Source organism: Hippocampus guttulatus, chromosome 2, assembly GCF_054856545.1.
Source record: "Hippocampus guttulatus isolate MCC_2025c chromosome 2, RoL_Hgut_1.0, whole genome shotgun sequence".
NCBI lineage: Eukaryota > Metazoa > Chordata > Actinopteri > Syngnathiformes > Syngnathidae > Hippocampus > Hippocampus guttulatus.
The window spans coordinates 19,089,374-19,102,715 of NC_141262.1; the positions used below are offsets into that span (position 1 = coordinate 19,089,374).

At 43.0% G+C, this 13,342-nt stretch overlaps 1 protein-coding gene across 3 annotated transcripts; it reads left to right on the forward strand.

The window, feature by feature from the left end:
• Window positions 1-193: 193 nt before the first annotated feature.
• kcnk4a (potassium channel, subfamily K, member 4a) lies at window positions 194-12,864 on the forward strand. Of its 3 annotated transcripts, none has more exons than XM_086100669.1 (8): window positions 194-854; window positions 3,673-3,745; window positions 6,632-6,896; window positions 7,384-7,555; window positions 7,620-7,780; window positions 8,465-8,651; window positions 8,891-9,027; window positions 10,064-12,864. In XM_086100669.1, exons 3-8 carry the CDS (start codon window positions 6,708-6,710, stop codon window positions 10,997-10,999), a joined length of 1,782 nt encoding a protein of 593 aa, XP_085956795.1. In that variant the 5' UTR covers window positions 194-854; window positions 3,673-3,745; window positions 6,632-6,707; the 3' UTR covers window positions 11,000-12,864. The 3 variants fall into 3 exon arrangements, with proteins under 3 accessions (XP_085956795.1, XP_085956779.1, XP_085956787.1); XM_086100653.1 differs by having other exon boundaries at window positions 195-854; window positions 7,384-7,501; XM_086100661.1 differs by lacking the exon at window positions 194-854 and adding an exon at window positions 3,382-3,470 and having other exon boundaries at window positions 7,384-7,501.
• The last annotated feature ends 478 nt before the right edge of the window (window positions 12,865-13,342 follow it).

Genomic DNA, 13,342 nt, shown 5'->3' on the forward strand with positions numbered 1-13,342 from the left:
CATTCTCACAATGTAGCATCATGCTTTTTAAACAGCTGAAACAAAGTCACAGACATTTTGACCTCATCATAAATACATTAGTATTCCCAAAAAAAAATTGCAAACAAAAAGGTTTGGATCTTTGTTTAACTATACATTTAATAACATTTGTATTTTTGAACTGTCCTTTTGAATCTGTGTCTGCATAACAATAACCAGAGTGCGATATTTTTCCTGTTGAGCCACTTATTTCAAAGTGCGCGTACATCATAAAAGACTCAAAGCTGTTCAACAGGATACAATTTAGCCAATTGCAATCGCGTATTTCAAGTTTGATCCTTTCACCGCTGCCTTCGACAGAGTCCTGTGAGGTGGCGCCTACAAAGTATTTAGAATAATCTTGATCAAACGGCTCATTTCCGTCCCCATTTATGACTGCCTTCTTCCCTTTTTTTTTGCCTCATGTTCCCATCTCCATTTTTTTTAGGTTTATTCACATAATCTTCATATTGTTGCTAAATTTGGCCTTGGAACTTCACTCGCAGTTTTATTTCATCAGCCATAACTCTCCCTTGGACGAGCCAAGTGTCACTTTTTTTTTTTTTTTTGGTTTGCCGGCCCCTCTTCCACACCCTCCCAATAAATGCGCGCACACACACACACACACACACACATATCCATCTCAGGAAATGGCGGACCCTGTAATGTCCCCTTACTCCTCCTCCAGACTTCTCCCCCCTTTCAGAGTGAGGTAGGGTCACAAGAATGGGGAAAACACCTTCCAAGGAGAAAAACACACATGCACGTTTACACTACGGAGAACGGCACACGGGTTGCGTTGGGCCACGCTGGATTCAAGTTTCACCAAAGTCAAGGTAAGACTGCGTTAACCCCGGCAGAGATTTTCTTTCATTCATTCATTCATGTGGTCATAAATATTAGTTTTGAGATTCGTGTTTTCTCACTTTGTATTATCGCAGAGGAATGAAGGGAAAGCAGAACTCTTGAATGCGTTTAAGTTGTCGCCCACAGCTTATCTTATTCATCTTCTGCGGCTTAGTGGACACAGTGATCAGTTGTTTAGAAAATGTTTAAAAATATGCGAGTTGCACAGCACATGCGGTTGGTGAAACATTGAGGTTTTCTCGAGGTGGCATTTTTAAAATGAAATCCACCTGAGTTTCGCTTTTTGACACCTGCAGAACGTATTAAGTTGGATCAAAAATGTTGCCATTGCACAAGCAAAGCAACAAGCCGTATTATTATCTTCTAAAGGCTTTTATATTTTTTTCATACATTGCTTGTTATTGTGCTGGGTTTTAGCATAATAAAGATCAGAACCATTTAAAGTTTTAAATGCAATCCTTCAACCTGCTCGTCTGTCATCATCGGCAAGATAGATTGATAAATGCGTCGATATTTTTATCCATCCCCGAGGGAAGTTAAATTGTCACAGTGGCAGTTGTCACACATAATACTAGCATTAATAACAAAGAATCAAAAAGACCCTTTAAGAAGAAATTCAAAGATATTGAAATCTGGTCCAAACAAGAAAAAAAAACGGAAATATTAAAATGTCGCACGTAAATATCATCTAATTGTGCTCCAGTTATATTTGTACAACTAGTGTAAAGTGGAAGATTATTAACTGATATGTATTTGACTTGATATGCGGAATATGTATGCACAATATTTCTATTGCACATTGACGCTTGATAGAGATTGTCAACGTTCAAATCATGAAATATGAATGTGCATATCGCATACAGTGGTACCTCGACTTACAAAATTAATTGCTTCTGGAAGAAATTTCTTAACGAGAAAATTTTGTACGAGACGCGTTTTCCATGTAAATGCCCTAATTCGTTCCAAGGCTTCAGAAAATTCAGACATTAATGTTTCCTAAAGCATAAAAATGCATCAAAATATGTAACAAATACATGTTACAATTAGATTATTGCACAATAAATGAGAGTTGTGCAAAATGTAAAAAAAAAACAAATTACAGAGTAAAAATTTTAATGATGGTCATTTAACTTAACTGCATCCTGATTGTTTTTTGCCCCCTTTAGTTCATGTTCTTTCTCAGAAGTTTTGGAAAGAACTGATCCAAGAACATTTGCTTTTGTCAACTTTTAACAAAGTTGACATAAGCATTGTGAGCGATCGCCGACTGGTAAACACTTTTTCTGGGTGATTCACATTTACGTAAAACTATTGGAACGCTTCATGGCCCGAGGGGCGAATGATGAGGACGCTGCAATAGACACATCCATCCATTCATCCATCCATTTTCCGAACCGCTTGATCCTCACTAGGGTCGCGGGGGGTGCTGGAGCCCATCCCAGCCATCTCCGGGCAGTAGGCGGGGGACACCCTGAATCAGTTGCCAGCCAATCGCAGGGCACACAGAGACGAACAACCATCCACGCCCACACTCACACCTAGGGACAATTTAGAGCGTCCAATCAGCCTGACATGCATGTTTTTGGAATGTGGGAGGAAACCGGAGCACCCGGAGAAAACCCACGCAGGCCCGGGGAGAACATGCAAACTCCACACAGGGAGGCCGGAGCTGGAATCGAACCCGGTACCTCCGCACTGTGAAGCCGACGTGCTAACCACTGGACTACCGGGCCACCGCAATAGACACATATCTATCTATTTATCTATCTACACACAGAGACACATACGGTAGAGGTCCCTCTTAGCCAATGGGATGCCAGGATGATGCTCGGTAGTAGCCAGTGGCAGAGCAGCTAGAAGTATGTTGCGTTCAGGAAACTCTGAGCTACGAGTAGCAGCCCATGTTGTATTTTTACCTTTCCTATGTTGAAATTTCTTGGTAACTAGAGGCAATATTTTCCTGTTGAAACATTTCGTAACTTGAAAATTTGAAGAGATGCTCGTAAGTAGAGGTACCACTGTAGTGATATTCTACATTCATAGTTGAGGTTGTTTTTTTTTTTGTTGTTTTTTTTAAAATATGATTACAACTTGAAAAATGATCCCTCTTTGCTTTTTATTCGTGGAAATTAATGATGTAGTTCTGGCCAACCAGGCAAAGTGAGGACACTGGAATCCAGTATAAGCAAAATATAAATTTTGCAATTTATGGTTAAGTCTTTATTGTAAGCCTTCAGAGGTGCTAAAAAAAAAATCTGAACTTTGCCTTACTCGGTGCATGCATGTCACGTGCACGTTTCCCCTCAGTCCCGTGCTTCTTTCATGATTTGGCGCGCCGGCTCACCTGCTCCGTTGTTTATCTTTCACATGAGCTCACTGCTCACTGCTGTTCCCAACACAAGAACCGTGCCAAACTCTGCCAACCAAGAGCAGGTTTGGGACAGTGATAACTCGTGTCACAGTTGTACAAGCAAAAGGCGGGCCCGCCCCATTAGCGCCGAAAACTAACAGTGTGTAAGACTCTGGTATATGTCAGGACATTGTCAAGGGACCATGTGGGAGACCAAGACAAGGGAGTTGAATTGGTGAGGCTAACACAGTTCAGAGTGGTGATAAAGCTCAAACTTTTTTTTTTTTTTTTTCGCTGTTAACGTCACAGCGTACAGCATGTAGCGGCTCACGGTCTTTATCTAAAAACACCCGTGACAAAGACTAGTCTTGTGTTTGTCGGGCACATTGGAAGTCTTTGAATGTGCTGATGTCCAATAGAATCTTGTTTTGTTGAAGGTCCTCAGCGAAGCCCACCAGAGCTCATCAGCTGACCTAACATGGGATGAACTCCTGACTTCGGAGCCTTAAGGTAGTAATTTCTTCATTGACGTCTGTAGTCCTGTTTGGTCAGCCTTTATCCAATCAACTAAGACATGTTTTTTAACATTGGGGGGTGAAAATATCTCGCAGCTAAAATGTCACAAAATATGTACACGGGTTATCTATCGACTTTGTGCCTCCTAGTGGGAGAGCATTTCGTTGTTTGGTCTGTCACTCGCAGAGTTGCAATAGTCTGGGATTTTCCGTTACAATTATTTTTCATTTTGTTTTGACTTTTGTTTTTTTGTTTTTTATTTAAATTGTTTTAGTTATTTTTACAGCAGGTTTTTATTGGTTTGTATTTTTTTTTCAAAAATGATTTGTTTTAGTTTATTTTTAATTAGTTTTTATATATTTTTCCTTTAAATATGGAGTATTGTCAGGTACACGATTAAGAAAAAAAAAAGGTCAAGTAGTGTGTAATAAAGTACCATAAAGGAAACTACAATTCTCAAACATTTCTTTGACTTGGTATCTGTACAGACAGACAACAATACCAACATAAATACATACTGTAGCAGAAGAACCCCGAAGGCTCATGTAAGATATTGACAAAGACGAAGACACTTTCGCATCATTATACTTACTTTTAGTTAATGCTGTAAGATGTAGTTTATTTTTTTGTCTTATCTAAAAATATTTATTTTGTTAATGACAATATTTTTGTCAATTTTCATTATCTCATTCGTTCAATACTGTATATAGATGACCCCCCTGTATATAGATGAAAGTCAGTGTTTGGACAGAACTTCAGTGTAGCTTTAGTGTGCCTTGTTGTTGCGGCTGTGGAAAGGTGGAAAAGACTTATTTTCATGGCTCATACATGTAGTTATGTGTAGGCATAAGAAAAGACGTCAGACAAAGTAGCAGCTGTTTTTTTTTTTCAGGTCAAATAAGTAGCATTTGATTGACAGTTGGGTTCCATCTTTAGGAAACATGGTATTTCCTTCCACTGCTATGCGGATGACTGTCAGATCCACTGAGCAAAAAAGACGCTTTCTCGTTGAGGCCACTTTTAGACTGCCTGGAGGAAATCAAGACCTGTTGTAAATGTCTTTGAACAAGAAACTAATTACAAGCAGTATAAAACAAATATGGTATCAAGCACGTCATAGCAGGGGAAAGTTGTAAATACTGTACCTAATTTTCCTACCAGTGATGTGAAATTGGATCATTTCCAGCAGCACACAGGTTGAGAATCACTGTCTTAAGTGACCAACGCGTCACATCAGCTTCCTCCCACTGTATTTTACTATTCCTTTGGCTGGTGTCTTTTCATTGTGAAACCGAACCATAGTGTGAGAAAAAAGAAGGCTCCCATGGAGGCTGTAACGTAAATCGCTCACCTGCAAAATGAATCAACGGGCAATGCCAGTGCTATCTCGGATCTTTAAAGGAAGTTTCAAACAAATCCTGAGTTTCCTCGCCGAGGAAATGCAAACAGAACGTGATTAGCAATCATCCATTTTTCTATAGTTCTTATCCTCATCAGGGTCATGGTTGACCTGGACTGACTTTGGGTTTGGGTGAGAAGAAAGATACACCCCCGACAGGTCACCAGTCAATCGAAGGACACATAGACAATAATAATAATAATTCAAATAGACCATTTTGAATTGCCTATGAACCTATCCAGCATTTTTGGGAATGTGCGAAAAAAAAAAAAAAGCCAACGCTCTAATTTAGTCGAAAATGCCGCGTAAAATCACTTGTTCATGTCCTGGCGCAGCTCCTCCATTAAGCTCCTCTCGCTATCACGAATACTGTATATGCTTAAAAATTTTTCTTTGCAATATTTATATAATTATATTCTGTGCATCCCCACTATGCTAACCGTTGTGTTCTGATTGATATTGCATTTGTGGAAGATGAATTAAGCATAAAAATCCACCCATTTTCAATCCGTCTCAGGCGGCGGCCATTTTGCCACGTCCTGTCAACTGGAAATGACATCACAGTCTCGGAGGGCTCAGGCAACGACCAATCACAGCTCACCTGTTTTCTGAAGCTGAACCAAGTTTTCTGGGTTTGGTCGTGTGACATTTGCAACCTCAGCCCTTCAGCCACAGGTGTCAAAGTCAAGGCCCGGGGGCCAGATCTGGCCCGCCACATCATTTTATGTGGCCCACGAAAGCAGTTTAAGCATGTCAACTTCACTGATGCTTGCTAAAGTCTGAAGCAAAATTTCATTGTCATATACAATGTAATAATTACAATATTTGAACAATTCATTATTCTTGACTTCTGATGTCAAAACTAATTATCCATTTATTTGTTGTTCGCTGTGTATGTAATATGTGGAGGTGGTTACACATTGATATGGTTTTACAAAATTCACAGTCATAACGGCCCTCCAAGGGAAACCGTAACTACAATGTGGCCCGCGACAAAAATGAGTATCACACTCCTGCTTGAGGCGGTGTGATGTCATTTTCAGTTGACAGCAAGTGGCAGTACACAACAAAATGGCCGCCCCAGATGATGCAGTTGACAGCCTTAAAGTGTATTCATTGGGCTTGTGAGAGGAGCCACAAAGAGGAGATCAAGACACAAACAAGGGTTTTACATTACATATTTTTCTATTTTGGCTTCGGTTCCACAGAAAAAAAAAAACATCAATAGGTGCGTTTGTCTGTACTGAAGTCCAAATAGATGAGAGTTCACTTTGGGGTGAAATTTCCATATTGGTATGACATCATCAATGTGTGACTTCTCACCTAGCGTTCATGGGAACATCCTTATTGGACTCGGCTTCCTGCCAGTGCAGCGCTGGCGTGACGCACACACGCATAAATAAGTCAGCCTGCCAAAAGCACCCGTGTTGCATGTTTACACGTAAATCGGCCTCTAAAAGGAACTTCCTGTTTATGACCAGCTGTTCCCCAAGTGTATCCTGAGTGCGAGCGTCGCCACATCCCCCGACCTCTAACCCCGGTGGCGGGGCGGACATCATGCGCTGTACCACGGTCCTGGCCCTCTTATTCGGTGTGGTGCTGTACCTGGGCATGGGAGCGCTGGTCTTCCAGAACCTGGAGGCATCCGAGGAGTACGACAAGTTCCAGGAGCTGCTCGCCGCCAAGAACAACTTCCTGAGCAATCACTTCTGCGTGAGCGAACCAGAATTCTACGAGCTGGTGAAGGTATCAGAGGACTCGTTAATGCACCCTCCTTACATCATGTCAGTCGCGCACACGCAAACATAAGCGACATGACGGCAGTGTCCGCTCAAATGTTGGGATTTGATTAATTTTTCCATGTACTTTGACCCTTTTCATAAACATTCCCACATGAACCAAAATTCGGTATTTGGCAATTTTCACAATTTTAATAATTGATTGGTTAGTGTCAATGCACAGTATATATATATTTTTTTTCTATTGAATTTGTGTGTTTATAAATTGTATATGTTTGTGCTAAGAAAAGGTTGATGATTTTAATGAATTGTTATACATATGATTTTTTTAAAAATTGTTTTTGAATACTTTTACTTGTTTTTAATTGATTTCAATGGTGTGTGTGTATTTTTTATTTTTATTTTTTAATGATGTTACACAGCTTTTATTGTATTGAAATTATATATATAGAGAGCGAGAGAGAAATGATGAATGTTTTGTGTATGTCACCCAGGGAGTTGCATCTGCAGTGGAAGCGGGCCTGGAGGTGGACAGCCTGTCCACCAACTTCACCACGCGCTGGGACGTGGCCTCCGCCTTCTTTTTCTGCGGCGCCATCATCACCACCATAGGCACGCTTAACCCTTTCAGGGACAGCGCTTACTACAGTGGACAGCTCATAAAGGGTGACACCTTACCAACATCTCAGCCGTTACGTCCTTGTGACTTCCATCGTCTACCCTCCTCTAGGTTTCGGGAACCTGTCTCCTCGCACGTGGTACGGCCAGCTGTTCTGCGTATGCTACGCCCTGGTGGGCATTCCCATGTTCGGCATCCTGCTGGCCGGAGTTGGCGATCACATGGGCACCGTGCTGCGCAGGGCCGTAGCCAAGATTGAGACCCTTTTTCTGGTGAGCGGGATTCTATTTTGCTCGGGAATCAAATGTCAGGTCTCGTGAGCCCTTTAGGTTGACAAACCTTTTGCACTCATAAAAGAATTTTCACCTGTGGCGGCAGCACTTCATACACTATGTGTATTTTGAATTTAGCAGAAGCTAACGCTGTTAAGTGATACGAATCATTCCACAAAACTCAATGCAGCTCTGCTTACCTTTTGGCTGTGACATGAAAACTGCGTTGTCACCACCGTCGGGGGTGTGTGTGTTTCTCTTATTAACACGCGGTGTTGCGCAGTCACTTGAAAGTGGCTCTTGATCTTCAATACTCATAACAGATCACTTCATGACAGAGATCCTGATCAGATCATGATCGATTATTGCACAACAGTTGATTCAAGCACACATTTTCAGAAACTGGCAAATTGCAAAAGATTTTACTTGGTTGCTTGGATTCACACTTGACTCCACTTTTGTATTTAGACAGGGCTATGGCGGCATCTGGTGGCATCTTGGGGCTTTTCAGAATCAGCCCAAAACTGCAAATTGATCTTGCTTTTCATAGGTTCTATAGGAGACGCAAAATACAATACAAGAAAAAAAAAGTTTAATATTTTTTGCATCATTAGCAACTTCCTCAGGAGGACACTTACCGCTTGTGTGTGTTTTCTGCCGTTTGTGTGCGCATGTGTGCGTTAGAAGCGTCAAGTGCGTCCCACCACGGTGCGCGTGATCTCTGCCGTGCTGTCCATCCTCATCGGCTGCCTCATCTTCCTGGCCGTGCCCACGGTTTTCTTTCAGAAGTCGGAGGGCTGGTCCTTCCTGGAGTCACTCTACTTTGTGGTCATCACGCTCACCACGGTGGGCTTTGGAGACTACGTGCCGGGTGGGAACACTCGCACATGTCCGACTGCGGATGTTGCTATGCCAATTTTCTTTATTCAAACAGCTTTTCATGTGCATTCGATAAAAGATTACCAAAAAACAAAAACAAATGCAGACTAGATGTTCATGTGATCATCAAAAACACAGCAAAAAAAGTCCCAAGAGACAAAATTGGAATTGGTGAGAGGTTGCCTTCAAAAATATTAATAGATCTGTGTGTGTTTATGTGCGTGTGTCCAGATGGTAGTCACGCTGGCGGGCTGTTCTTCAAACCTCTCGTGTGGTTGTGGATCGTGTTTGGTCTGGCCTACTTTGCCTCCATCCTCACCATGATTGGCAACTGGCTGCGTGTGCTTTCCAAGAGGACCCGCGCTGAGGCGAGACACACAGATGCGCGCACGCACACGTTGCACGATCGTTTCATTCATCTGACCATTCAGTTCTAGTTGGGAAGGAAGCTGTTTTTGATAAGTATCTATCCATCCATTTTCTAGACTGTATGTAACAGTATTGACTGCATCCTCACTTGTAGGGAGAGACCGATTATCTGCGCCAATATTTGGTATTTTGACGCATATCGGCATTGGCCTGTTTTACAAATCTGCTGACCAATAAGAGATGATTTTAAAATTGGGTAAACATCAGGGACTTGTTTAGCTGACCCAAATGGCTTTGAGTGATATCCCGGACGGGTCGCCAGTCAATGGCAAGGCACAAAGGGATGAACGACCATTCACACCTTTGGACAATTGCGAGTCTTCAGAGAAACTAGCAGTTTTGGGTATATGCTAGGATGCCGCAGCAGCTAAGGAAAATATTCTTGGAAATCTTTGTGGGAGAAATACAGTCTTGGCTATTATTTTCTGAAAAATGTGCTATATAATTTACTTATTTTTTTCATATCATTTGATTCAGTTGTGGCTGGAGACCCAAAATTTGGTAGCCGGTGGGAAAATTACAATATTTGGCAAACAACGTCAGACTTAAAAATACAATTTTTGAGGCAACAAGGTGGTGTAGTGGTTAGCACATCTGCCTCACACAACAAAAAACAACCCCTCCAAGTCCACATTTTTCTCCCAAAAATTCCTCATGCATTCCCACTGACACCTATAAACCAAAATTCCATATCATTCAGTTGTATTTAACTCATTCAGTACCAGCCAATTCTGGACCAAGTCTGAAAAGACGTTTCTTTCCACGATTCCATCTCATTCTGTATTTTTCAACATATTCCAGGTGCATCAACTTGATCCCATTCCATTCAATATAATTCCAACAAATTCCATATTTTTATTTCGCCTTCCAGCATTTACATGCAATTTCCCCAGAGATTCCATTTTCTCGGTCATCGATTTGTTGGCAATCTATTTTCAACACTTGAAATAAGTTGCGTGTTTCTTGTCACATCAGATGGAGGAGCTGCGCGCTCACGCCACCGACTGGACGCAGAACATGTCCAAGGACTTCCGCATCCCCAACCCTCTGGAGTTCAATGACCCGTTCCTCCTGCAGCGCCGGCGCTGGAAGCGTAGCGAGCGCCGCCGCATCCGACGCGGGGCCCAGGTCACGCTGGGCTACTGGGCCCGGGGGGGCCCCGAGAACGGACACCTCCCCGGCCACTGGGCCGGGCTGTCCAGCTCGATGAGTCGGCTGGAGGGGCGCGGATCCTCCCTGGAAAGGACGATGAGGACCAAGCCGATGGGGAGGCTTCCCGTTGGCGGCGGCACAATGCCGAGGGCAAAGCCACCCGAGCTGTCTGCGGCTTTGCGTCAACAGATGGCGCATCACTCCTTACCTCACCTGCTCACGCGTTCCTTCTCCCTTCCCGCGGCTCCGTCCGCCTCCGAGCTGGACTCCCCTGAAGCCGCCATACTCGACGGTTCCCCCTCAGGTTCGGACTTCGACTCCAGATCCGACATCTCCTCATCGTCTACATCCTTCTCAGATCTTCGGAAGCTCCGGGCTCAACGCACGCTCGAAGCGGAAGGAGACAAAATGAACCCCGAGGAGGAGGCGAGATGTGGTGAAAACAAAGCCTTGCCTGATCTGAGTTCCCTCCCCCCTTCACCTTCCCTTCCTCCCTACTCCACGGGCCTTCTGGACTTCTTCGGCGAGAACCTGGCGTACATCGACGAGTCGTCGGACGCGCTGAGTGAGCGCGCCGACGAGAGGAGGCGGCGACCGCACAAACCCAAGCGGAAGAGCGTGAAGAACGTCAGGAGGGTTTCGAAGCACGCGAGGAGGCCCGGCGAGGACTTGCAGCCACCGTCCAATCCACCCACGCCGCCTCCAGACTCGCTGTTGTCGTCGTCGCTGACTTACAGGGATTCTCCGCAGACGCTTTGACGTCCACTCCTCTCCTCCTTCTGAAGAAACAGTTTGTTTACAACGACTCGCCAGCGACTTGAGAGCATTCTCGGTCATCCAGGTCATGGTAATCTGTGAAGGTTGAATGGAAGCAAAGACTCTTCTTGATTGTTCAAGACGTTTCACCTTTTATCCAAAAGGCTTATTCAGTTCTAAGTTTTGCCCAAATTTTCCTCAAATAATGCACAATTTTTTTGCAAAAAAAAAAAAAGTATTTTCTTTGGTCTGATGAATGCCAATATTTTATCTTATCTTGATTGGGATTTTTTTAATCTTTATTCATTTTTAATAATATTACGAGCTGTAAATAATTCCTATATATAGATATTTTTTGCACACTATACCGCTGTATGTACAGTGTGTGTGTATATATATATTTCATTACATTAATGCACAGGTGTCAAACCCAAGGCCCGGGGGTCAGATCTCATTTTATGTGGACCGCTAAAGCAGCTCAAACGTGAACTTCCATGATCCTTTCTAAAATGTCGACCAAAATTTTAAATTCTCATCCGTGATAAATAAGGGAGATATTCTCAGCATTTTCTTGTTACCAAACCCCACACGATAGCAACAATAGTTGAATCAACAGTTATTCTTGACTTCTGTTTTCAAGTAAAAAATGAAATTGACACCCCTGCATTAATGCATATGTCCATGCCAAATGTCAGTTGTTAAGAAACGACTCCTTGGTGGCCAATTTAAAAATCTAAAATTTACAATTGAATATTTTAGGATTAAAGCTGAAACGTCTTCACCAACCAAGAAGAATCCAAATACTGTACCTCCGTTCAGCCTTAACAAAAAACTTTTGAATGTTTGAGCACTGCGGCTTCACCCACGTGTCTTAGTGATGTCACCTTTTTCAGTCCAAAGCAATTTTTTTTAAATTATTGAACTATTTAAGTTCAAGTGAGACATATATGAGTGGTCAAGTGGTTAGCACGCCTTCCTCACACATCAGAGGTTCGAGATGGGGTTTGCCTTTTGCCGAATGAAACAACCAAATAAGTTTTCTTAAAATTTCTGAAAATGTGTGTGACTGAGCCCTTCTGCGCTTGCGACAATTTACATATTAAACTCATTCACTGCTATTGACATTTATTTTCGTCAACTGGAAACGAAACATTTAATGCCACTGATAAATCCATTTGTCAAGTATGTTTTTTTTAACAGGACATAGCCGAAGAGGGTCTCACGCTGCTCGTCGATGAAATCCGCGCGTTAACAGAACTGTAGTGGCAGACATTCTCCAGTAGATGGCAGTGTGGCGTCGCTTTGCATTTGAAAATCAAGTTTTTGAGTTAGAAGATGGAGGTTCGAGAGTAAATCTCGACTTGTCATTTCGATTATGTGGGAGGAGGAAATTGCAAAAAACAGGCAAAATGCATGATGTCACCCTTAAATATGAACGTCACACAGCAAGCCATTTTCTTCCACATATTCCCTATTTACAGAACACTAGTGTGCACGTTTGCAGACGTGCTGACCTCGGCGAGTCCTCGGTGAACTCCGCCGCCGCTTCGGTCTAGGCCAAGAGCATCTCGCTTACTCACGGCCTCAAACATGCTAACGAGAGAAGAGAGGAGGAGGCCAGTGACGCTCTAGTCCAAGGCGGCTGCACATTTCATCACCCGCTGACAGCGGCTTGGAGAAAGTCACCAGGGCCCTGACACTTGATGAATGTTTTAACGTTCACATTGACGCTGTCGTCTTTTGTTGTATGTGTCGACACTGAAACGCCAATGTGCCTTGACTAAATACTGACTAGGACTTTGGTATTTTATGGCATAGAAAGTGCCTTTTTTTTTTTTTTACGAGCTGCAATAAAGCATCTCCTTGAAGCTCCGCGCCAGCACGCCCTCATGTGTTTAAAAATGGAATTTGTGTGGCTTTGGGCCTGCACCGGTCGGCTGGCTTCCTCTACAGCCTGCAATAATGCTGAGGCCACAAAATGTGCCTCCTCACCCTCCCGTTTTGCCGTTGTATAACTTTTACATTTTGTCTTTATGGAGCTGGAGCTTTAATTCAGTCCCTTGGGGGGAAAGAGAAAACAAAAGACTGGGAAGCATGGTGGCCTCGTAGTAAACATGTCTGCCTTTTCAGTTTTGAGGTTGGGGATTCAAATCAAAGGTCTGGCCTTTCGATGTGTTTGTTTTTTTGGGGGGGGGGGGGTTTCTCCAGGACATCAACACATATTCTACACACCTAAACATGCATTCGTTTTGCTAGCAAGAGGAGCGTCAAGAATGAGCTGTGTGCTAAGATAAAATACATACTGTACGTGTCACTGAAGACTCTAAATTGTCCATAGGCATTAAC

What these genes read in the sequence shown, in the direction of transcription:
- kcnk4a (XM_086100669.1), top strand. Translation starts at nt 6,708, where the DNA reads ATGCGCTGTACCACGGTCCTGGCCCTCTTATTCGGTGTGGTGCTGTAC. An exon ending in CAGTGGACAGCTCATAAAGG is followed by an intron (nt 7,556 to 7,619) that starts GTGACACCTTAC and finishes ACCCTCCTCTAG; the next exon opens with GTTTCGGGAACCTGTCTCCT. An exon ending in CTTTGGAGACTACGTGCCGG is followed by an intron (nt 8,652 to 8,890) that starts GTGGGAACACTC and finishes GCGTGTGTCCAG; the next exon opens with ATGGTAGTCACGCTGGCGGG.